The sequence below is a fragment of the Cervus canadensis genome, chromosome 10 (genome assembly GCF_019320065.1).
Source record: "Cervus canadensis isolate Bull #8, Minnesota chromosome 10, ASM1932006v1, whole genome shotgun sequence".
Taxonomy (NCBI): domain Eukaryota; kingdom Metazoa; phylum Chordata; class Mammalia; order Artiodactyla; family Cervidae; genus Cervus; species Cervus canadensis.
In genome coordinates this window covers 23,001,902-23,028,634 of record NC_057395.1, presented here as the reverse complement: position 1 = coordinate 23,028,634, position 26,733 = coordinate 23,001,902, and the positions used below count along the sequence as shown (strand labels likewise).

The 26,733-nt window shown below is 34.4% G+C and overlaps 1 protein-coding gene across 1 annotated transcript in view; it reads left to right on the top strand.

Moving 5' to 3' along the window:
• MALRD1 (MAM and LDL receptor class A domain containing 1) overlaps window positions 1–26,733 on the top strand; it is a 512,454-nt gene that overhangs the window by 181,446 nt on the left and 304,275 nt on the right. The window contains exons 22-24 of the mRNA XM_043480161.1: window positions 6,116–6,272; window positions 9,407–9,517; window positions 13,673–13,886. Of these exons, the coding sequence (XP_043336096.1) occupies window positions 6,116–6,272; window positions 9,407–9,517; window positions 13,673–13,886 (482 nt within the window). The remainder of the gene's footprint in view (window positions 1–6,115; window positions 6,273–9,406; window positions 9,518–13,672; window positions 13,887–26,733) is intronic.

The following is a 26,733-nucleotide window of genomic DNA, read 5'->3' as shown; positions in this document are numbered from 1 at the left end:
CCCAGGTGGTTATGTAAAATTTCAACAAATGTTTTTTCATTTTTTTGTTTCATGAGACTAGGAAAGAGAAATCTAAAAGCACTGCTCAAATTATAAATCCCTTTTTCAGAATTGAGGTGCAAATTGTATTTGTAAAGAAGAATTTTTTTTATAGAAAAGCAAGAAATATCTACTGCTTTTATTTAGCAACGTATTCAGGAAATATTTATTAAGCACCAGTTGAGTTTAAGCCATTTTACAAGGTGTTCTAGATACTGTAATAGGTAAGTTAAAATATATGCCTTCATATGTTTATGTGAGACTTTATATTCAGTGAACTAAAATCTAATATGATAAATGCATCTAAAAAGTTATGTATAAAATGACATGGAATTCTTGGGTGAGGGAGTGATTTTGAATCAAGGAATTTAGAGTCGAGGGATTTAAGAAGGCTTAGAAAGGAGAATATACTTGAGAGATGTTATGGAAGGTAAATCTTTGGGAGAGAGACCAAGGATAGGAGTTATACTCATCTCATAGGGAATGAGATGGCTGGATGGCTGATGCAATGGACATGAACTTGGGCAAACTCCTGGAGATGGTGAGATACAGGGAGACCTGGCATGCTGCAGTCCATGGGGTTGTGAAGAGTTGGACATGACTGGGTGACTGGACAGCAACAGAGGTTATACATTGTCCAGAAGAAAGACCAACATAAGGGAGACAGAAGGAAATACATGATGTATTTAAGTAATTGCATGAACACATACAGTGAGTATAAACCTGGGTGGCTGAGTGAAGTAATATATGAAAGTTGAAGCTGGATGTTAGTATAGAAAGTTATTTCTCAGATCCTGATGAGTTGAGACTTTTATCCAAAGAATGGTGCTAAATAAACCATGGTCTGTGGGCCAGTTTTTGCCTAATGCCTGTTTTTATTAGTGTAGTTTTTTGGAACATGGCTATAATCATTCATTTAAGTGATCCATGGATGCTTTCATGTTGCAGAGTTGAATAGTTGTAACAAAGACCATATGGCCCCCAAAGCCTAAAATATTTACTGTGTGGCCTTTACAGAAAAAAAGTTCTCTGACCCCAGTAAAATACCAATTCAGCCTGAAAGAGGCTTCCCTGGTGGCTCAAATGGTAAAGAATCCACCTGCAATGCAGGAAACCTGGGCTTTGTGGTTGGGAAGATCTTCTGGAGAAGGGAATGGCTACTCACTTCAGTATTCTTGCCTGGAGAATTCTATGGAGAGAGGAGCCTGCTGGGCTACAGTCCACGGGGTCACAAAGAGTCAGACACAACTGAGCGACTAACTCTCTTTTTCTCATTGTGAAAGACCACTCCGTGGACAGACTTTTTACAAGAAAACAATGATATCAAGGAGCTTGCACCAGAAGCAAATTAATTCAGTGCTTCCTTTATCAAGAAATTCTAACTATTAAAAAAATGAAACAAAACAGTGTCAGCAGATCAGGACAGTGTATGTAATGAATTGATGTGTATTTTACCAAGGCTTCTTATGTACTTGCAATCCAGGAACATACAATTTAGTTTCGGGATCTCACTTTGAGTAAGTAAAGGTATATTGAAGATTTCTAAGCTGGATGGTAAAATCAAATGTATATTGTAAAAGACCAATAAGATCAAATAGAACCTTTATTTCTTTTTTTGGTCTTTTGCAATGTTCCAGCAGAATGTAGAGGGCATATGTGGAATTTTGGAATCCTGCACATCTGGTTTCAGACCTGGGTGGGGGTCAGGGATGGGGGTGGGGTCATGTCCTGACACTCAAGAAAGAATGTTCCTTTTCCCTTATATTCTAAAAATCCCATATGAGACCTCTGAGTGTTCTGTCTTATTTAAGAAGGTTACTCCAGCAGTGGTGGATCAGATTGTGGAGTTGGTAGGAGGGGTGGGGAGCAGTTACACATGGCAAGGATGGTTCATTGCAGACATGAGGGTGATACTGTGGAAATCCCCAGGAGAATTATACTGTTGAACACTTTGTATTTTCTGCTACTCATGAAGGTAATCAAGTTCATGACAACTTTCAGTCATTCATATACCATCAGGTACATTACAACAGCCTGTTACAGTATTATAATCATAAGATATATCTCAAGACAGAGGATAAGCCTGAAGAATATGTCCTTTATACTGTACCTGTATATTTTGATTTGTCCATGCAAGGGTATATTTTTTCCCTTACTAATTTAAATAAGGTGAATACCCAGGAGATTCTCAAATAAGAGGGAAATGTAGATTTTTAAATCACTTAATCTGTGTAATACTGAGGCTCTAGAAACTGATTATCCTGTGACGCTTAGGCAACATTTTAAAAAATAGCATGACTGTAAATCAGATCTCTGTTTATAATGACTTTTTAATGACTTCTATATCATCGCCTGAATCTTTACTTTCGTGACACCTGGATATAAAGCTGTGCTTTCTTTAAACCTTTACTACTGTGGTTTATGCTATGTTTTATTAGAAAAGGTATATTTCTATGAAACATCATACTTCCTGCCCTGTATGAGAAAAGACAGTTTGAAGGCTGGGAGAGAGATGCTGGTATTTTATGAGTGACAGCACTGGTAGGTATGATCATTACTGCTGTACTCTTTCCAGGAGAGGAGTTGATTTCCTTTGCAGGTACGTGCTCAGATAATTTCATCTCAGGCACGTGCTTGGATCGTTCTTCATTTTCCATTAGACATCATACATACATCATATGTCCTCAATTAAGGCATATAAAACTAGTAACCAGATGATATACTTTTACGTTGGTTCTGTGTAGATGTGCTTCTGCATGTTCATTGCTCAGTTGTGTCCAGCTGTTTGTACCCTGTGGACTGTGGCCCTCCACACTGCTCTGTCCATGGGATTTTCCAGAATATTGGGGTTGCCATTCCCTCCTCCAGTGGATCTTCCTGACCCAGGGATCGAACCCCATGTCTCCTGCCTTGGAGGCAGATTCTTTTACTGCTGATCCATTGCGCAAGCTGAGTGTTCATAGGGCAGTGTTAAAACACAAATGCAGGTGTATTGTTTGCATTTTTCAAATGGATCTCCTGAAATGTCTCCCTTTTTTCTTTTCTTTGCAGGTGAGAGGATATTTCAAGGGAATATAATTAGAATTGTCCCAATAATTCATTTACTTTTGTTATTGTGATTGAATTTTCTCAAATTATATTGTTGGGGGAAATGAAGCATTTGTATTTTTTCATTGTCTAGTTGCTGTGAAATTAGTACAAGGACCTCCAGTTGAAGAACCATTGATTAGATGCTTTTATCGATACTAGAATTATGACTTTTAGTCACCAAATACTTCCATGGTCTCCAAGTCTATTCATATTGTTCTGTATTTTTGTATTTTTTCTCCCCTAGCTTGGAACATATTATTATAAAATTTTCTTGCATGATATCATCTGATCTACAGCTCTAGTATTCCCTTGGTGTTTTTGTTTCCACATGTGCTATGCTGATTTTAAAGTACTTTTTGTTTATCAAGTATTTTTAAGAGTATCAAGTATTTTTGAGAGTATCAAGTATTGTTGAGAGTGAACCAGACACTGTGTAAGAGATGAAATAGCCATGGTCCCAAAGATTTAAACATTACCATTTGGCGGTATTTCATCCTGTTCTTCCATATATGAATATGTAGTTATATAATCAGTTCAGTTCAGTCACTCAGTCACGTGTGACTCTTTGCAACCCCATGGACCGCATGCCAGGCTTCCCTGTCCATCACCAACACCTGGCGTTTACTCAAACTCATGTCCATTGAGTCGGTGATGCCATCCAACCATCTTATCCTCTGTCATCCCCATTCTCCCTCCCTCCCTCCATCTTTCCCAGCATCAGGGTCTTTTCCAATGAATCAGTTCTTTGCATCAGGTGGCCAAAGTATTGGAGTTTCAGCTTCAGCATCAGTCCTTCCAATGAATATTCAGGACTGATTTTCTTTAGGATGGACTGGTTAGATCTCCTTGCTCTCCAAGGGATTCTCAAGAGTCTTCTCCAACACTACAGTTCAAAAGCATCAATTCTTTGGTGCTCAGCTTTCTTTATAGTCCAACTCTCACATCCATACATGACCACTGGAAAAACCATAGCCTTGACTAGACGGACCTTTGTTGGCAAAGTAACATCTCTGCTTTTTAATATAGTCTGACTTTTTAATATTTCTTCTTATAGTTAGTAATCTTTATATATTATTTAAAATTTTTTCTCAGTCCCATATCATGAAGATATTATTACATATCTTAGACAAGCTTTATTGTTTTACTTTTCACATTTCAGGTATATTCTACCTGTAATTAATTATTTTTGAATGCTGTGAAATAGGGGTCAAGGTTTCTTTTTTCCCCATAGGACTACCTAATTTATTCAATCCACATTGAAAAGATTGTCCTTTCTTTCACTGCTCTGAAGAACTAAGCTTTTCATAAATCAGATGTACAAATATGTATAGAATTTTAAGCCTTTTTTTTAATCCATTTCTCCTGTCCATTTTTCTGTCTTTACTTCAATACAACTCTATCTTGATTATTCTGCCTTTATAATGAATCTTGATAGATGATCAAGTAAATTCTTCAACTTTGTTCTCTTTTGTGGTAAAATGGCTATTCTTAGTTCTTTGAATTTCTATATTAAGCTTAGAATCAGTTTGCCAATTTTGGGGGAAAAAAATCTACTGAAATGGTGCTGAATCTTAGTGAATCCTGAACCACTGAATAATTCATGTATTCATCTTTGTTCTCAGCATCTGTGGAATCCTGGGATATTAAGCACACACAAGGAACAAAGCTGGAACTGTTTAGTCATTGACATACAATTCTGACAATTTAATAATCCTGCCTCTTAAAAATAATCTTAATTCATACCCTGTGTAGTTCATAGGACACTAAACTCCATTCCATTAGCAGCAACTAGTGACATAAACATAATCACAAATCACAACTCCAATTTATTAAATATATTAGATGGGCCTGGTACTGTGTTAGAGGTTCCACTTATTTCTAACTCCTGTTAATAACGTGGAGCTATCCTATTTTATAAATGAAGAAAGCAGTAGGTTCAGAGAGGTTAAATAACTTGCCTAATATTGCCATCTAGTAAATGCTGTGGCCAGGGCTCAGCCCCATCCTCTCTCTTGTCCACAATCACATTCCCACTGCTGGACAAGTAAGACTCGAAAGACTGACTCAGTAAATATGTGGTGATTGAATGAACACTCCCCTCTTTCTCTCCATCTATTTTCTATTAATGTTTCATACGTCTTTCCTCCAAAAGTGATACAGCTTTTCAAATGGTTTTAATAAGTAGCAAGTTTAAACTCTATGGTACTAGTCTCACATGTGGTGAAAAAGTGATGTGAAAGCTAATTAATCAAAGAAGTGAAAGAATGCCAGAATGCCCCAATTTTGAGGAATCACTTCCTTGTTTAATATTTCAAAAAGCTCTGTGTTGAGTAGCATGTCTTATCTCTTTTTTGAATTGATAATTCAAATGGGGGTATAAACTCTATGCAAGATTACGCTGATATTTGTTTCCATCATTAGTTTCCCTTTCTGGTTTGAAACTCAGAGAGAAAAGACACAATTAAAAATTATCTACCAATTTATTAAAATATGTTTAAGTAAAACTAACCTAAATTAATAGAGAAAATAAATTTGAACCTGAAAGACTTTAGACCAGTTAATAGAACCCCAGGACAGTTCATTTCTCTTTTTCATGCTTTAATTATTTATATTTATAGTTACAATTTTTATGCCTCTTCTAAATGTTTTCAGTGTTTCAAAGTCTCATTTTACCCACATAAAAATAAGCTCTACAAAGCTGATCAGAGTATTGGCAGTATTATTGTAAACAAAAGATCAAGTCATTACATGTTAGATTTGGTAATTTCAGGCTTTACCATAAATTTTGCACATTGTACTAATGCTACATAGATTCAAAATTAAAATAGAAGAATATCTATGCTGAAGGTTATGAATCATCATTATGCTAAACAACATGTTATATTCTTAGGACAAATTACAGAACAGTAATGTATGATCAATGACAAACTGTATTTATGAGTTTCTTCTTCATTTTTATCTGATAAACACATCCTTCTTTCCCCAGAAATACCGCAGACGGCTGGTACCTGTATGCTGATAGTTCCAATGGAAAATTTGGGGACATGGCTGATATCCTTACTCCTGTCATTTCACGCATAGGACCAAAATGTACCCTGGTGTTCTGGACTCATATGAATGGTGCCACAGTTGGTTCTCTCCAGGTACTGCTTAGGCAATGGCATTTTCCAAATTTGTTCTATAAAAATCCATACTATACAATTTAGTGTTATTAAAATATATAGTCTGCTAATAAATTAGACATGGACAATTACCAACAATTATCAACTGGTTTCAAAGCATTATGACTGAAAAAATTTAGTAGAATTGGACCTGAATATCTAATAGAAATTTTTTAACTATCCTATTTATGATTATGGTCTTTTTTAGGTCATTTTATTTTCTCTTCTATTTTTTTTTAAATGTATTTGACATACAAAAGTGTGTCAAGACCATTTATAAAAATTTGAAGTTTATTTCAAAACTCAAGTAGCCAATTGACCTCATGTTTGTTTTTTTTTTAATTTATTGAGGTATAGTTTATGATGTTATATATGATTATGGAATTTATTCTGAGACTACAGCTTCTGTTTGATACTGTTTTACCCTTGAAATATGTCATATAGGTTTCAGAGGCAATATCTGTGAATAACACAACAAATGAGTATAAACAACTGGGTGATATTTGAATGTGCATTCTTTGTTGTCTTTGATGTAGTGGTGCTACATTCTCCAATAGTCTCTTTCAAATTGTTTCTTGGTTAAAAAAAATACATATATATGTATATATATATACACATATATATATTAAACTGCTTGAAACTCACAAAAGGTTGCAAGAATCTCACAGGCAACGCTAATGTATCTTTCACTCAGAGATTCTTTTTCTTGTCCACTATCCCAACAGGATCTTTTGTAGGAAAAATTTAATTCAATATAGAATTCTTTTCACATTCCATTGTTATCTCTTCCTAGTATCTTTTTAAAAAATTAATTTTTTTTTGGACTGTGCTGGATGTTTAGGGCCGTGCGCCGGCTTTTCTCCTGTTGCGGTGTGCAAGCTTCTCCTTGTGGCGGCTTCTCTTGCTGCATGCACGGGCCCTGGGAATCGCAGGCTTCAGTGGTTGTGGCCTGTGGGCTCAGCGGTTGTAGCTTGCAGGCTCTAGAGTGCAAGCTGAGTGGTTATGTGCTGCACAGGCTTACTTGCTCCATGACATGTGGTATCTTCCTGGACCAGGGATTGAACCCATGTCCCCTGTATTGGCAGGAGGAGTCCCAACCACTGGGCCACCAGGGAAGCCCTATATTTAGTATATTTGCAAAGAGCTGACATTTGCGTTACCTGCTTTCTTTTCCGCAATAAGTAGAAAGACATACACTGCAGATCACCTGCTTATCCATTTCTTTTCAGGTAGCTTGATGTAATTTTAATAGTATTCTAGGATTTTTCTGGCTGTATTAAGTATTATATCCCCCAAATTAGATAAACATATCTTATTTTTAAAATGCTGTTACTTTTTTAATTAGAAATATGTTAAATTTATAAATCAATTTTGGAAGAATAGTTTTATTTATTATGGATGAGACTTCCCACCAAAAATAGTTAAAGAGTAAACCTGTTTGTGTATATGTATGTGTGCATATAATAACCTGAAAACATGCAAGTAGGCTTGTGGATTGTAGTTATAATTTACCTTTGTGTTACACTGATTCTTTAAAAATTGCTTTAGAGAAAACAATCAATACAACTGACTACAGGATTTCCATCAGAAAAATGAGAATTATTTACCAGGTGTATTTTGTGGTTGAGATTAATTGCCTGAAATAGGCTTTCATTTTTTTCAAAATATGATTTTACATTAGTAGATGAAAAATTATAAAACAGCCTTAAATTTTATAGGCAATTAATTATCAAATAATTACAGTGGTAATACATATGATCCATATTTTTGTGCATGGCTAAAAAAAGACATTAAATGTTGGTACTATGTTATATGAACACATTTTTCTTTAGTGATTTGTATATAGAGCAGTATTCATACAAAGAAGACCTATTTCCTATACACTCATTTTAGTATCCTTCAAAAATGGTTTTTTATATTTTTTAGAAATTCTGTTTTCTTGACTTTAATATATTTAAAATTCAACTTGAATTTTATGGACCAAGAATTTAGTGATATTTTTCTAGCTGCATACTAATTTTTATATGACTCTGAAAACTCTAACTTTGTAAAAATAACCATTTCTATTTAACATCTTTAAAAACCAATGATGAAAGCATTCAAAATTACCTTCACTCTCAAAAACCAAAACCTTCCCACACCCTTTATGTGAATAATAATTCCATTGAACGTATTTGTATTGTTAAAAAGTAATGTTGTGATATTAATTAAATACATCATCTCATTCAGTTATTTTAAAATGTGAAACTATTCTTCTCAGTTACTCCCTTGATGGTTCTTTTTGTGTCATCTAAATGAGGAGCCATGATTATTTATCTGCTGAGTCTCAATTTGCCTTTAGAACGAGGGCCCAGTAGTACTCGTGTGAGCATTCTAAGTCGCTTCAGTTGTGTCTAACTCTTTATAACACTATGGACCATAGTCCACCAGGCTCCTCTGTCCATGGAATTCTCCAGGCAAGAATACTGGAGTGGGTTGCCATGCCCTCCTCCAGGGGATCTTCCTGACCCAGGGATCGAACCCATGTCTCTTAAGTCTCTTGCATTGGCAGGTGGGTTCTTTACCACTAGTGGCACCTGGGAAGCCCCCCAGTAGTACTGGTGAGAGTTTATTGGGTGGGGAACTCTTACTGGCTTAGGTAAGAAGATGCCTGCTTGTATCACCCATACGTGCTGTTGGACTTGAATTGGCTTCCATTGTAATTTCACCATCCCCACTGAACACAAAGTCATTCTCAAAACTATGTTTCAGTAAATAATCCTGTGCTTTTCATGTGACTACATGAATGTTATTCAATATTGAGACTTCCAGTTGTTCCTGCTGTCAGATTTTAAAAGATAAGGTAGTTAAGAATTCTTAATTAAATGGTGCCCAGATACCTTCAGACTTGACTGACAGATATTCATGCACAACTTTATTACACAGAGCTAGTAAGGTACCCTGGGGGACTCAGTGCTGTTCCAGAAAACAAAGATATCTAATGAAAAATGTCTGAGCTTTTCTCTCAGGGATTCATGTTGACATTAAAATTAAAAGAAATACTGGGGAAATTCTACATGTTTAAAATTTATCAAGGCACAATATTTCAATACTTCTTACTTGATTTGTCTCTGCAGGTACTCAGCAAGAAAGACAATGTTACTTCTAAATTGTGGGCTCAAAGTGGACAGCAAGGTGCACAGTGGAAAAAAGTGGAGCTGTTTTTAGGTGTTCATTCCCATATACAGGTTTGTAATCCAAGTATTAAGATGATGATTGTTTTGTTGATTTTTTTTCTTTATTTCCTCTACCCCTGTCTTCTGGTCTCTCATTCCCATTCTGATATGTTATATGAATGCTTACCACTCCATATAGCATTTTCCATAAGGAATTTACAGTTCTGGACTGCCCTAATTTTGTTCCCAATGAGACAACCATATTTCTAGGAACATTTAATTTTAGTGACAACGATCATGCCTCCACAATCTCACACACCACTCTCTATTTTGCAAATATATTCTCAGAGACTGTAGAGTAATTATCTTCATTTATTTCAAACTTGATTAAAAAGACCTTTGAGGTACACTGCACTGTTGAACCTTATTAAAGAAAACAGGTTTACTTGACTGAAAAATATTTTGGGAAGTACAAAATAGTGTGATGCTATATTTGTCTTCATGTAAAATACAATAATATTAGGGTAAGACCTGAAAGTAAAGGAAAAGAACTAATGATACCTCGATTAAAACATTTAACCCAAAAGTAATTATGTGACAAGATATTTAATGTGAATTTTATTTTTTATGGATTATCTGGCAAAAAAAGAGCTTCTAGGATGTGTTTTTTGCTTTTCGAGTTTTGTTTTGTCTGACATGAAGGGATATTTATTGGAAAATAATGCTTAACTGTTAAGATTTAGATTGGATAAGGGAAAGTGAGAATCCAGAGCCATTTATGTCATTTTTTCTTAGTTTTAACTGCACAAGTCTGAATTCCTTGAATTTGCACCATGTATATAGATGGTATACTATCTTTGCTAATGATTGCATTTCCAGTCCTTTATATAACAGCAAACGTAGTCAAATCAGCTGTGAATATTCAGTAACTGTATCTGCACTCTTGTGCCATATTTGATAGATCAGCCCATTTCAACTCCAATGGAAGCACAGGCTAGATATAGCTCTTTAAAGACACTGGTACTTGTAACTTCCCTGGTTGTTCAATGGTTAGGACCTTGCCTTCTAATGCAGGTGGTGTGGTTTCAATTCCTGCTAGGGGAGCTAAGATCCCGCATGCCTCCTGGCCAGAAAGCCAAACATAAAACAGAAGCAGTATTGTAAAAAAAATTCAATAAAGACTTAAAATAAAGAAGAGGTAACATTTTAAAATAAATAAATAAAGGCATTGATTCAGCATTATCCCCAATTTCTTAGAATGTTAGGTATAATAAATCCGTCTTGCTGGAACCTAGTTTTCTAAAGGATCATTTGTAGATAATTTAGGAAATGCACAAGAAATAAGTTCAACTTGAGAATAAGAAAGATTGGACAGCAATATAGTGGCCTTTCACTGTGTGAAATTTATTATTAAAGGATCCTACCCGTTTAACCTTCAAGAGGCAAGAAGAATCATCAGCAAGAACATGTAGAAGGTTCAGCTGCTGCCAGGCATCAACTTCCACTTCAGGCAGTGGATTCTTAACTATTCTGTGCAAGTAGAATATTTGCATAGTAAAATCTTGTTCAAAACAACATTAAGAGGGATTTAAGCAGAGGAATGAATTATTAATTTAGTTTTTCTGAAATTTAATTTTTCATATATTGGAATTTTCAGAGGAATATGCTCATGTTGTTTGAATCTTAAGATGAAATTTTAATGGTTTGTTAATATTTGATATTTAATGTGATTCACTCATTCCTTCAATAAAAGCATATTAAGAATCTACTATGTGCAGGAAAGCACATTACTATGCACTGGAGAAATAGTGATGGAGCATATGTATTGTCCACTCTTCTTCCATTTTTACAGTATCATTCTCTAAAGCATCAGAAACATGAGTGTCTTTAACCTTTGAGTAGAAGTATATAGTATTTGTAGAAATTATGTACTGAGTCAGCACTGGGTCATTTTCAGAGTTATATTTGAGAACCACAATTTAATCATAATCTTTAATTATAATAACTTTATAACTAATCATGTTTATAGCACTTACTAAATGCTAAGTACTCTTCCATGAATAAAAAATTCACTCCTGTAATGTTATAAGGAACTTACTATTATTATCTCCATTTTATAGATTAGAATACAGAAATACTTAGAAGTTGGGTAACTTGCCCTTTTTATATAACTACACAATGGTAGTAATAGGCTTTAAGTACAGGCAGGTCAAGTGCAAGTCCATAATACAGATGCTATGCTTTATTGCTTCCTATGTTTTATAAAATAATTGCCCCAACTTTTATTGTACTAGAAAAAATATACTTGTGCTTTTAAAAATGTTTAGTGCCATTCAGCATTAAAGTCTATGGAATCTTAGCCAACATTGTGTGGAGCGTTGACATGTAAGTGATAATTTGACCATTGGATTATGGCAAAGTACCTACGGCTGTATCTATAGGATGACAAATATATGAATATTGAGATACTCTTAGAATTATATAATTTCTTAATCAGAAGCAATGCATTATGTATTTAAGAGGTCAGATATATCCAGTAATTGAATACCTGTTTCAGTTTGTGTATCCATTTGTCTTGGGCTTAGTTTTTCTTATAATAAAGTTGTCTTTATAATTCTAATTTCACCTCTTCTTAATCACAGCCAAGCTCTTAATATATCTTAAAAATTTATTTTTCTTTTCCAGAACAACTGCTATGAAAAAAAATAATTTTTTCCTTTTATGTAACTTTGATACATGAATTTATTGTACATAAAAATGTATATTTTTATAATGTAAAAGATGTGAATTTTAAGTTATTAACAGGAAAACACTTAGGTTTTTCATATAGTATAAAAGTATATCATATCTTAAGGAAAAATTAATTACTTCTTTCAAGAAAAATAGTTGTTTAGATTTGGTAAAAAGATGTTTGAGAGTTTGATGACAATAAATAGGTATTTCTTATTAACTCATCTCTAATTGTCCTAAATTTGCTTTAAAATATATGACTATTTCCTGTTAACACACAAATGCATATTTAGCTTGCAGACAAATTTAATAGAAACTGTCTGAATTAGTTTCACTTAGAAAACTTTAGTGAGTACTGTTGCTCCTATTTTCCATCATTTCCATCAAAATCTATAGAAGTGATATCTCACTGACCAACAGTGACACACTTGAGAATTTTGTTCATCACATGCATTAATCAAAGGCAACTCACAATTATTTCAAGTCCAAAGAGGTGGCCAGTTTTTTAAAAATTCATAGTTTTGAGGTTTGGTATGTTTTTGATAAACGCTAGTTGAGTTGAATAGATCAGAAAAATGGTAAGAAGTGGATAAAATAAAAAAGAAAAGTATGCTTGTATCTTCTGTCTCTAGGTACATCCTGTCACCTGGCTGGCCTCCTACTTCTATGTTTGTTGAGGCTCTCAAGTGCCCAGGTCTTGTTTTGGCCCTGAGATTTACAGAGGCAGCAGTGATAGGTGACTCCGGCCCGTTTCTTAGGTCCCATGTTCAAAAATCTAGACAAGAGGCAATAGTGTTGCTACTCACATGCTCTTATGTGCTGAGTATGGTACAGATCTTCAATATCCCTCCAACTTCCTGGGTCAGTTTCATCATACGGATTGCAGGATCATTTTTATCAGATTCAAGCCTTGTGTTCTGTACTGTATTTACTGTTTGCCCCCGGTTTTGAATTCTATTTTTAAAATTTTAAACAATTTTTATTGGAGTGTATTGCTTTACAATGTTGTGTTAGTTCCTACCATAAAGCAAAGTGAATCAGCTCTATGTATGTATATATATTCCCTCAGTTTTGGATTTTCTTCCTATTTAGGTCATCGCAGAGCATTGAGTAGAATTCCCTGTGCTATAAGGCAGATTTGCATTAGTTATCTATTTTATACATGGTATCAAAAGTGTGTCCAAGCCCAGGTGGCTCAATGGTAAAAAATCTGCCTGCCATTGAAGGAGACATGGGTTTGACCCCTGGGTTGGGAAGATCACCTGGAGAAAGAAATGGCTACCCACTCCAGTATTCTTGCCTGAGAACTCCCATGGACAGAGAAGCCTGGAGGGCTAGAGTCCATGGGGTAGCAAAAGAGTCAACATGACTTGGCAACTAAACAACTTCGATAGTCTATGTACATTGATCCCAGTCTCCCAAGTTTTGAATTCTTGATGAATGAGTCTACTGATGCTGTTTTTTTTTTAATTGTTGTTTTATTTTTTTCTTTTAAAGATTATCTTCAGGGCAAAACGTGGTATCAGTTACATAGGAGATGTAGCAGTGGATGATATTTCCTTTCAAGATTGTTCCCCACTTCTAAGCGCAGACAGAACGTGTACTGCTCAAGAATTCACGTGCGCTAACAGGCACTGCATTGCCGAGGACAAGCTATGTGATTTTGTGAATGACTGTGCTGATAATTCAGATGAGACTCCTTTCATCTGTGGTGAGTGCACATGCTCTGTTTCCTTCTTGGTGTCTTTATCTCTACAGCCTCCCTCCCTGCGATGGGTTCATTGATGAAAAATACAGAGTGTACATAATTGGAGAAGCCTAGGCAAGTAAGGTGGTTTAACCATTCAAATACATTTTAATGATTCTGAATGCACTACTTAATTTACTTAAGTCATTTAAAAACTTAAGTCATTTGAAACTAGTCAGTGACTCTGTGTTAGTGTCTGAAGAATTGGAGGTTAACTGGAAAACAGATGTCTTCAAAGACAAACTGAATTGAAACAAGTATTTTCTACATGAAATAAATTTTGGAGAAGAAGACAAGCCAAACATCCATCAAAGCCAACTCATGCAGGGTTGATGAGCCTTGATGCTTTGATGTATTTCTGGGGATTGTCTTTCCCTTGAGTCAATTATGATCTGGGAGAAGTGGATTAAAAAAAAATATCCAGATAATGTATAAAATTATCTCCTAAGGGAAATATATATCAGCTGTGTGATATTGTTGTAAGAGATCAACTTGTAATAAACAGCACCTATTAAACCACCCTTAGCTAAATGGGCCATATGTGCTCATCCAGGGAAGTCCGTGAAATGGTGCAACAGAGTCCTTTGTTGCCTCATTTCACTGCAAATGAGGGGAGTACAAATTGTCAAAATGAGGGCTGACAAATTATTCCACTATTACTAGTAATAATAATTTCAGGGCTAGTGTGTTACAGTTTGATCTTTTTTATCTTTTGCCTCTTGAAACCAAATCTGGAATCACAAGAACAACTTCAGTACAATAAGAGCTCATGAAAGTAGAAGTTTCAACTTTTAAAGCCCCTTTATCTATTAATCTCCAACTGATCATCACAGAAACCCAAGGGGTAAGGGAGAAAGGTATTAATTATTAGTGATTTCCATGGATAAAGCTGCTGACAAGAATGGCTGAGATTAGGTCAAATTTCATAAAATTGGCACTGTCAGAGTTGATCCAAGTTTCCGGGTACTTTGGTTTATGATTCACTGCTTTGCCAAAGCTATAATACCATACCACCTCTATGTACAGTTGAATCTTAGGAAAACCAAAGATCTTATAGATGTAGAAATCTTGTTTCTATCTGATAACTGTTTCCTCAGTTGTGGATTATGTTTTATAATATCCATTGTTACTATTATAGAAACCAAGCAAAACTGTTTGGCTAATCTTATATTCTTAATTAATATTTATCTGTATCTTATGAATATTGTTTGCTGCATTTTAGTCATTTTCTGCATTGAATGCTTTTCCATTTCCTTCATTGTCATTTTCATATGAGTATCTCACAAATTTGTTAGGTTATCAGTCAAACAGAACAGATATTATGTTCTTGAATTTTATTTGTGATGTTGCCAATTTATATCTTTCCCAAGGTATGATTTAATGCATTTTTTTCAGTATTTACAGTAACATTTTATTTCTGGCTGAATTTTACTCTTTGTGTTTAGATAATACTGTTTTGAATATTTCTAGGCATCTTCTCTCTGTGTTTGGAAGGGGATACTGATATACTGGGAGGGTCAGAGAAATCACTGAAATTTGTTGTCTTGGTAGCTCTTTTGTATGGAAAACTAAGGACAAAAATCATTACAAGCCTTTGGAGGGAAAGTTGTATCAGAAGGTGCTTTTTGGTGAACTAATTTCCCAGTCTCTCTATGATTTGAATGGGCTATGATATCAGTAATACTGGAGTAGAAAGGTGAATTAGTTCCCGATATTACATAAGAAGAATATTTTTTCAGCTCCTTAGAAAAAATAACCAAGTTACCGCAAACCTTAAAAAAAACCCAAAAAATCCACATTTCAACATTGAATCTTATTACATGAACATGCTTTCTTTTTATATAGCACTGCTTATTTTATTATGTATTTAAAAACTTCAATTATATTCCTATATTAATGGTTTTAAATGTTTTAATTACAAGTGGCTAGAACCTGCTGTATGAATAATTAGTGCTGTTATTTTTCCTCCATATACTATAAACTTTGATGCTTTAATTAGACCCAGAAGAATAGGAAGAAAAGCTTTAAAAAAAATCACCATAGCAACTGATTTCAGAAGTTTGGCTGACAACCAACCAGGAATTTAACCTTAAGTTTCATGATCTTTGGAACTTGTATGTGCTTCTTTTGTTTCTTTCTTTTTATTTATTTACTTTTTGAGATGCTAAGTAAAGGCTGAACAAATATCACAACTCTAATAAAACTTCTAAAATATCATTTGGTATAAATGTACCACCTAAGAATAGAAAGAAAAAAAAAAAGAAAACAACTGAGCTATTTTTTAAAGATGTAGACTATTTCTGACAGAGGAAAATAAAATAATCCTTTATAAAACAAAGTATCTGCGGCTTTAATTTTCTGTAGAGCAATATAGGCTCAGAAAGCAAAATTTGGCTGAAAATTGAAGTATTACTTTTTATTTTGTGATATAAAATACAGGACATAGTCAAAAAGAAAATGATTTGTGTATCTGAGAAATCTGAAATCTTAAACATTTTTTTTCCCATTGGTATAGAGTCTCCTTTTCCTGTATATTCCAATTAGCATATTTATTGTTGGTATGCAACTAAGAGTATCTCAGGGAAACTCAAAATAATTTAATTCTGAACTGTGATTAGCAAAGATACAGGATATTTGACCAGCATAATTATTTAATAATCTGAACTTAATGGGCACTTATATTAATAATGTGTATTTCTAACTGCAGACATCTATTTCAAGTACATACAAAATTATTAAACACTAAACAAATGTCAGTAATTTTAAGTGGATTAAAGTGACATGGATTAATCCTTTGAATTAGTCTGGAAATCAGTTCTAAGGCAAAAGCTAGAAAAATCCCTGTTACTTAGAAGACATGTTTAATAACCCATGGCTCCCCCCAAAAAATTACAGTAAAAGTTAGAATATGTTTTAAATAAATAATAGCAATAATGCAATAAAAAACCTGTGGTATTTAGATAAGGAAGTGCTTAGTGAAAATTTTATGTACTTAAATTCTTACATCAGAAATTAATTAGCTTGCAAAGCAAATTAATGGAATAGACCACAAATGTCAGAGAGAGAGAATTTGGAAAGACTGATAACATTTTCAAGAATCCATCAAGAATGAACAAGAGAGGTAGAGAAGACAGAAGTCACACAGAATGTGTGTGTCTGTGTGTATGTATATCACAGAGGGTGGCAGAAGGTGGGAAATGATATATTTTGTATGAGAAACTATAGAGTAAATTAGAGGAGATTAAAAATGGAGAGCAAATTGCAATATTAGGGAGCTTAGGATAGGTACAAAAAAATAAAAAGGAAAAACACCTTGTTTCCTTGTAATGAGAACTCTTAGGATGTAATCTCTTTATTTCAAATATGCCATATCGCAGTGCTAGCTGTAGTCGTCATGCTGTGTGTGACCGCCCTAGTGTTTATCTTATAACCCGAAGGTGATCTGGGACTTAACTGACACTTATTCCCCTTCCCCACCTTTCTAAAAGTTATCGCCATCCTAATGTGTATGAAGCAGACTCTTATTGTGGTTTTGATTTGTCCTTCCCTAGTTACTGACAGTCTTAATCATCTTTTCTTGTGTGTAATGGCTCTTTGCATGTCTTCTTTGGATAAATGTCTATTGAAGTTCTTTGTGCTTTTCTTTATAGGATTGTGTACTTTTTCATTGTTGAGTTGTAGGACTTATCTATGTATTCCGGATATTAAGCCATTATTGAATATATGATTTTCAAATATTTTTTTTCTCATTCCGTAGGCTGTCTTTTTAAATTTTCAATAGAATTTATTTTTTAAAGGACTTGTATGTTCACATCAAAACTCACCCCCATACACGCACAGCCTCCCTTCGGCTAACATGTTGCCTACCAGAGGCTTGATTTGTTACACTGGAGTTGTCATTATCACCACAGTCCATAGTTTACATTAGGGTTCCCTCTTGGTGAAAGAAGACCAAGTGTTAGACACTTGGAGATAAACAGTAAATCAAACTCTTATACTCAGTTACTTTATAGTAGCCTTACTAAATTCATTACCAATATTTTTAAACACATTTTTTCTTATTGGATGCAGTGTTTTAAAAAATATCATTTTTTAATATTACATTTATGTGCAATTTAACACTGCTGAAAATTTCCCTAAACTCAGTTACTCAAATTTTGGTCCACAGACAAATACCATTTTTGTTAGAATTCAGGCTCCACCCCAGACTTATAGATTATAAACTGCATTTTAACAAATATATATATATATATATGTATATATATGTATACACACACACACACACACACACTAAAATTTGAGAAACACTCATTTAAACAGACAAACATTTGAAAAAGTTTTCTGGTGAGAAGAGAGAGCTATGATTTTATTCTTTGTTGACATATACAAATATATCAGGATTGTATAAGGGCAATAGTTAATGTTTTAAATATTGAAAGTGATTCTGTATATTTTAATGAATTTAATTGATTCATTCATACTCTAGTCAAGATTTAATGGTTGTATATATGTTTAATTAGCTGATATAATTTATTGGTGATTTTAAGAAATTTTAAAGGATGAACATTTGTGTATTTATTCAGAAATATTTATTAAGTATCTGTCATGTGTGAGGGTTTCTTCTAGCTATTTGGATTAATGCTATGAACAAGTACAGACAAATTTCCTGCTCTCATGAAGATGCATTATGGATGGTGGACACAGACAGAAGAGAGTAGGTAAAATAACACAGTACATTCGTAAGGATAAGTGCTCTGGCACAAAAGTAAAATAGGGAAAAATGAGAAAGAAAATGCTTGTAGTGACGGTTACAGTTTTAAGCAGGGCCACCAGAGAAGTTCTCACTGAGAAATTGACATTTAAATAAAGAATGAAAAAACAGTGGGTTTGAGCCAAGTGATATTTAAATGTATTTGAATGATTTTTTTAAAAAATTAAAGAATATTTTAAAAGCCAGCAACAACCAAAACAGCCCTTTCTGTATCATTAGCACATCACTAACAATTTCCTTTGGTTTCTGTGAATGTGTAACTGTAATTCCCCTAAACTGTTATCCTTCCTTTGAGTTGACTGATTTACATCCTGAACATTCTTTCTCATTTGTTATAGCAGAATTCTCTTTTTAAGTAAACTGATGAATGTTGGAGGGAGAAGGGGCTACTGTTTGATGCTATGATATATATATATATATATGTGTGTGTATATATATATATATAATGTTTTACTCACTGTAAGGTTATATTAGGGCTTCTCTGGTGGCTCAGATGATAATCTGCCTGCAATGCAGGAGACCTGGGTTCAAACCCTGGTTCGGGAAGATGCCCTGGAGAAAGGAGTAGCAGCCCACTCCAGTATTCTTCCCTGGAGAATTCCATGGACAGAGAAGCCTGGTGAACTACAGTCCATGGGGTCACAAAGAGTCAGACATGACTGAGTGACTCACACATACACACACAAGGTTATATTATGAATGCTATGTCTCCATCATATCCAGTGCTTCACCTAAAACTTTTGAGCGTTTCAGAATTTGTGCTCAGTTGTGTCTAAAATGAATTTAAAGGTGTAGACTGCCTTTGTGAGAGTGCAGCAGTGTCCACCATCAAGGCACCAAAAACCACTGACCTAGCCTTGCATGTTGGACATTTCCTTTTCATTTATTTATTTGATAAGCACTGGGCATCTCTAACATTAATATAAGTGACCTGGGGTGAAAACAAAGAAAAATAAGATATTACATGAAGAATTGTTGAGCTTCTTGTCTACCTAGAGAAATAGGTACCTAAACATTCACAGTGTGAATGGATACTAGAGTAAGTACAAAGCATTTTTGAATGGATAAAGGTGGGAGAGAATATATAAATATATAATATATAAATAAAAATTAATATATTTATATCTAATAAATATATATAAATATATACTCCCAACATGAACTTTCATAAACTTTACATCACCTTGAAAACAACTGGTATATTCATCATGCACTATGAATAGCTTTTGTTTTCTTTGGGAGATTATGTTAGAAAGTAGGTCAGGTATCATAATGTTAATAAACCAGGCCTTCTGTGAAGGATCAGCTGTCTTAAGCTTCAGGAATTCATTATTTGCAGGCTGTAGTCAAGTGACTGGCGCTCAGGAAACTTTCATTGTCTTTCCAAAATTATTGACACTGATCCCCACTCTCACCAACTGTTTTGTAAGTGACATGCATTAGAATAATATTTTCCAAATTATGAAATCAGGTAGTCATCAGGGAAGACAGACTTCTATGTGAGGTGTTTCTCCGGATCCTGCAGTGTGAATTTTCAAAAAGCTGATACTATAAATAGAATTTTTCCAAATTCCTTATGCCCCCAATTTTTTTAGTATGGAAACCAATATAGTCTTTGTAGAACAATTGTTTTGTGTCTGTGAAACAGTTTGGAAAGTATTTGTAGAATTTATTCCCACTATTTTAACAAAATAAGGTGATAGAAAGGATATCATATCACAATTTCTTATTGATATAACACAATAATAATTGACAGATATCATTAACTTTTTTGAAATTCAAACTTTGAAATATTAATGAATTAATAGGAAAAGTTACATAGGTATTACAGAGAAATTCTGTTAGCCTTCATGCAGTTTCCCTCAGTGGTTACAGTTTATGTAACATATAATATCAAGACTAGGAAACTGACATTGGTTTAATGTGTATGTCTCGTTCTCTGGCATTTTATTATATGTGGAAACTCTTGTAATCATCTGTGTAATTAAACTTTTCCATCTCCACAGAAATCTCCCCTGAGATCTTCCTTTACAGTTATATTTACTCCTAGCATTCCAAACCTGGGAAACCACTACTTTTTTCTCTACCTCATAGTTTGTCATCTTGAGAAAGTTATGTACATGTGTAAATATACCATGTGACCTTTGGAGACTGTTTTTTATTTCATTCAGCATAATCTCCTTGAGAGCCATCCAAGATGTTGTCTGTTTATTTGTTTTTTTATTGCTGATTTATGTTCCACTATGTGGAATGTACATAGTTCTGCCTAGTACCATTTTCCAGAGTGGCTATACCATTTTATGTAACCACCAGCAATGTGTGAGAGATCTGTCTACGTTGTTGTGAGCATTTGGTATTGTAGCTATTTTATTTTTATTTTTGCTCTTCCTATCGGTATGGAATAGCTCATCATGATATTTATTTGCTTTTCCCTAGTAGCTCGTGGTGTTAAACATCTTCTCACATGTTTCTTTGTCATCTGTCTGTTGTCTTTGGTGAAATGTTTCTTCATGTCTTTGTCCCCCATTTTCTAAGCAGATTTTTTTCAAACTGCTGGGTTTTCAGAGTTCATATGTTATAGATGTAAGTCCTTTGGCTGTTATGACTGGCACATTACATAGTGTGGCATTTAGTGGCACTAAGCTTTAGATTGTTTTTACGATCTCTCTACAGGGAAAGAGTAAGCAGTTTTGTTTTGATGAAGTCCACTTTATTGATTTTTCCCTTTTGGGATCATGCTTTTGATATGGTAAAAACAATTCACTGAGTTTTAGATTCCAGATTTTATTTTTCTAAAAGTATAGTATTATATTGTACATTTAAATGTATGCTTCATTTTGTTAGTTTTTTATATAAGATGTGAGATTTAGGGCAATTTTAAATTTTTTGCAAATAGTTATCCAGTTGCTTCATCACCATTAACAAAACTGACCTCCCTTCCTGTAACTGTATTTGCATATTTGTCAAATATTAGCTGGTTGTACTTGTGTGAAGCTATATTTGAGTTCTCTATTCTGTTCCATTGATCCATGTGTCTGTTCCATCATCAATGCCACATGGTCTTAGGAACTAAAGCTTTATCATAAGTCCTGAAATTAGGTGGAGCAAGTCCTTCTATGTTATTTTTCTTTTTCAACTAAATAGCATAAGTTATCCCAGTTTCTTTGGCTTTGCTTTTGCATTAAAAAAAAATCATCTATAAATCTATCAAAAGTGAAATAATTTTGATAAGAATTTTATTAAACAGATATATCAGTTTGGGAGAAGTAAGACTTTTAATAGGATGAGTGTTCCAATCCATGAGCCATTTGTCTCTCCATTATTAAGACTTAGATTTCTTTAACCCATGTTTTGTGGTTATCAGCTTGTAAGTCCTGTACATATTTTATAAGATTTGTACCTAAGCATTTCACTTTTAAAGGATTGCAAATAGAATTATATTTAAAAGTTTTATTTTTACCTATTCATGATGGTATATAAAGTTCAGTTAATTTATACAGTTAAAATTGTATGTATTGATCATATAGATCAATAGATTATATATCCTTCACACTTGTTGTTCAGTCACTAAGTAGTGTCTGACTCTTTGCCACCCCATGGACTGCAGCACACCAGGCTTCTCTGTCCTCCACTATTTCCCAAGTTTGCTATATTCATTGCTATATTGCTATATATCCATTGGGTAGGTGATGCTATCTGACCATCTCATCCTCTGCCCGCCCCCCACCCTTTGCCTTTAATCTTTCCCAGCATCAGGGGCTTTTCCAATGAGTTGGCTCTTCACATCAGGTAGCCAAAGTATTGGTGCTTAAGCATCAGTCCTTCCAATGAATGTACAGTATTGATTTCCTGTAGGATTGACTGGTTTGATCTCCTTACAGCCCAAGGGCCTCTTAAGAGTCTTCTCCAATATCACAACATGAAAGAATCAGTTTTTCAGTGCTCAGCCTTCTTATGGTCCAACTCTCACATCCATACATGACTACTGGGAAAACCATAGCTTTGACTATATGGACCTTTGTCAGCAAAGTGATGTCTTTGCTTTTTAATACGCTGTCTAGGTTTGTCATAGCTTTCCTTCTAATGAGCAGGCATCTTTTAATTTCATGGCTGAATGAAACTTCATGTGTATTTCTGCTAAAATGCATAATCTGAATCTAATCGCCAGGATTCCTCAGACAAACCCAAATTCAAGTACTTGCTAAAATAACTGGCCTGGCATCATGGAACATATCCAGGCAAAGGAAGAAAATGAAAGGATGAAAAACCCTTGTAGATAAGAAAATAAAAGTTCACGACAAGTTAATACAATGTATGATCTAACTTAGATTTTGAACCAAGGAGAAAGATAACTATAAAGGACTTAGGCAGGATAATTGACAAATTGAAATATGACCTGTGCATTAGATATTAGTATTAGTGTCACATTTTCTGGTTTTGTGATTTTTCTGTGGTTATGTAAGAAAACATCTTTGTTTATAAGAAAGACACATGAAAATATTGACAAAGTGATGCTATATCTATAAGTTACTTTCAGATTTTCTGAAATTCTTATATAGATATGCATATGCATGTATAGATAGAACAAATGGGGAAATGCAGATATGTGAGAATTAAGTTAAAGAGTAGACAGAAAATACTTATACAATTCTTATAACTTTTCTATAAGCTTGAAATTATTTCAAAGTAAAATATTGCAAAGAATAGCATCATATTAAGACAATCAAGAGAAAGAAATACTAACTTGGAAACAAAACCAATTCAAGTGATAAATACAAGAATATGTAATTTTTAAAAGTAGACAAAACACCAATTTTATATGGAAATACAAAAAACCTCGAATAGCCAAAGTAATCTTGAGAAAGAAGAATGGAACTGGAGGAATCAACCTGCCTGACTTCAGACTATACTACAAAGCCACAGTCATCAAGACAGTATGGTACTGGCACAAAGACAGAAATAGAGATCAATGGAACAGAATAGAAAGCCCAGAGATAAATCCATGAACCTATGGACACCTTATCTTTGACAAAGGAGACAAGAATATACAACGAAAAAAAGACAACCTCTTTAACAAGTGGTGCTGGGAAAACTGGTCAACCACTTGTAAAAGAATGAAACTAGAACACTTTCTAACACCATACATAGAAATAAACTCAAAACGGATTAAAGATCTAAAGGTAAGACCAGAAACTATAAAACTCCTAGAGGAGAACACAGGCAAAACACTCTCCAACGTAAATCACAGCAGGATCCTCTATGACCCACCTCCCAGAATATTGGAATTAAAGCAAAAAATAAACAAATGGGGCCTAATTAAACTTAAAAGCTTTTGCACAACAAAGGAAACTATAAGCAAGGTGAAAAGACAGCCCTCAGATTGGGAGAAAATAATAGCAGACGAAGCAACAGACAAAGGATTAATCTCAAAAATATACAAGCAACTCCTGCAGCTCAATTCCAGAAAAATAAATGACCCAATCAAAAAATGGGCCAAAGAACTAAACAGACATTTCTCCAAAGAAGACATACAGATGGCTAACAGACACATGAAAAGATGCTCAACAATCACTCATTATCAGAGAAATGCAAATCAAAACCACAGTGAGGTACCATTACACGCCAGTCAGGATGGCTGCTACCAAAAGTCTACAAGCAGTAAATGCTTGAGAGGGTGTGAGAAAAAGGAACCTCTTACACTGTTGGTGGAATGCAAACTAGTTAGCTGCTTTGGAGAAAGTGTGGAAGATTCCTTAAAAAAACTTGGAAATAGAACTGCCATATGACCAGCAGTCCCACTTCTGGGCATACACACTGAGGGAAACCAGATCTGAAAGAGACACGTGCACCCATGTTCATGCAGCACTGTTTATAATAGCAGGACATGGAAGCAACCTAGATGCCCATCAGCAGATGAATGGATAAGGAAGCTGTGGTACATATACACCATGGAATATTACTCAGCTGTTAAAAAGAATTCATTTTAATCAGTTCTAATGAGATGGATGAAACTGGAGCCCATTATACAGAGTGAAGTAAGCCAGAAAGATAAAGACCAATACAGTATACTAACACATATATACGGAATTTAGAAAGATGGCAACGATAACCCTATATGCAAAACAGAAAAAGAGACACAGAAGTACAGAACAGACTTTTGGACTCTGTGGGAGAAGGTGAGGGTGGGATGTTTTGAGAGAACAGCATTGAAACATGTATATTATCTAGGGTGAAACAGATTACCAGCCCAGGTTGGATACATGAGACAAGTGCTCAGGCCTGGTGCACTGGGAAGACCCAGAGGGATGGGGTGGGGAGGGAGGTGGGAGGGGGGATCGGGATGGGGAACACATGTAAATCGACGGCTGATTCATGTCAATGAATGGCAAAAACCACTACAATATTGTGAAGTAATTATTAGCCTCCAACTAATAAAAATGAATGGAAAAAAAAAAAAAGGAAAAACACATTCAAATGTAGGTTTGCTTAAGGGAAGTTAATAAGCATATGGAAACTAATAACTCTGCTAGTTTGAAAATGTCAGTGAAATGGTTAGTTTTTTCACAGAAAAATGACCAAAATCAAACTAATGAAGCAGAAAACCTGACTAGACCATTAACTATCAAATAAAGTTATCAACAAATGTCCTCCAATATTGTCTCCTGGGATAGTTACTGCTGAGTTTTTAATGAATTGATAATACCCGAAGAAACTATTCCAACCATATGAAATGACAGAATTTATTTTATGAAGCTAATATATCACTGATAATGAAGACTCCGGAAATTAGAAAAGAAAACGAAAGTTAAACCTCCTTGTGAATATAAATGTGCAAAACTTAAAACACCAGCAAACTAAATTCAGTAATGTAACAACCATATACTCTGAGATGAGAATCTTACATTTTAAAAATGTTTTAATGTAGCAGACTGTTAATGTAACCAAGTCACTGAAAACTGTCACAGTAAACTGATAGGTGCTAAAAATATTCTCTGAAATTTAACAACCATTTCTTATAATATATACAGAATGGTGTTCCTTTAACAAGTTTAAAATTGCCTATCAAATTAAAGAAGGAAACAATGGAAATATTCCCAGTAAAATCAAGATCATGTCAAGAATATCCGTTACTGATATTATTTGTACTCTTTGTGATTCTGCTTAATATGGTAGGACATAAAATGAAATACGGAAACATCAAATTATATTTTCTTTTTATTGAATTATAATTAGCATATAATATTATGTTTCAGGTGTCCAACATAATGATTCAGTATAAAGTATATATTGCAAAATGATCACCATGTTAAGTCTACTTAATATCCAATCCCATACATAGTTACTCATTTTGTATGTGTGTGTGAGGAGAACTTTTAAGATCTTCTGTCTTAGCAATCTGTGATTATTTTCCAGTGACATGGTTATGTGCTTTAAAACCTGTAAACATTTCCGTATTAGGTTGTATAGTGTTTCCCTTTAAATTCCAACTAGAACCTATGAATGCGACCTGATGTGGAAACAGAGTCTGTGCAGATGTAGCGACTTAAAATGAAGTCATACTGGATTAGGTGGGCTCAAATCCTGTGATTGCTGTCCCTATAAGAAAAGAGAAATAGGAACAGAGACCCCTAGAGGGAAGATGATGTGATAACACACAGGGTGAATGCCATGTGAGTGGAGTGGTGTGGACAGGACAAGGCATGCTCAGATTGCCAGTAACTACCTGTGTGCTTACGAAGACGTAAGAAAGGATATGCCAAAAAAAAAAAAAAGAAAGGATATGCCCCTACAGCCAATAGAGAGGGCCTGGTACCGCTGACACCTTGATTTCAGATCTTTTACCTGAGCAACTGAGTCAATTTCTGTTGTTTAAAACCACCCCCTTTGTTGTACTTTGTTACAGCAGCCCTAAGAAACAAATACAATTCTTCAAGGAAAGTGCCCCACTCAGAACTGGTGGAAACTAACATCTTTAAGTTTGCTTTTTGCTAGCTTTTTGAAAAAATTGTTACAGTATAGTTTTATCAGTTCAGTTCAGTT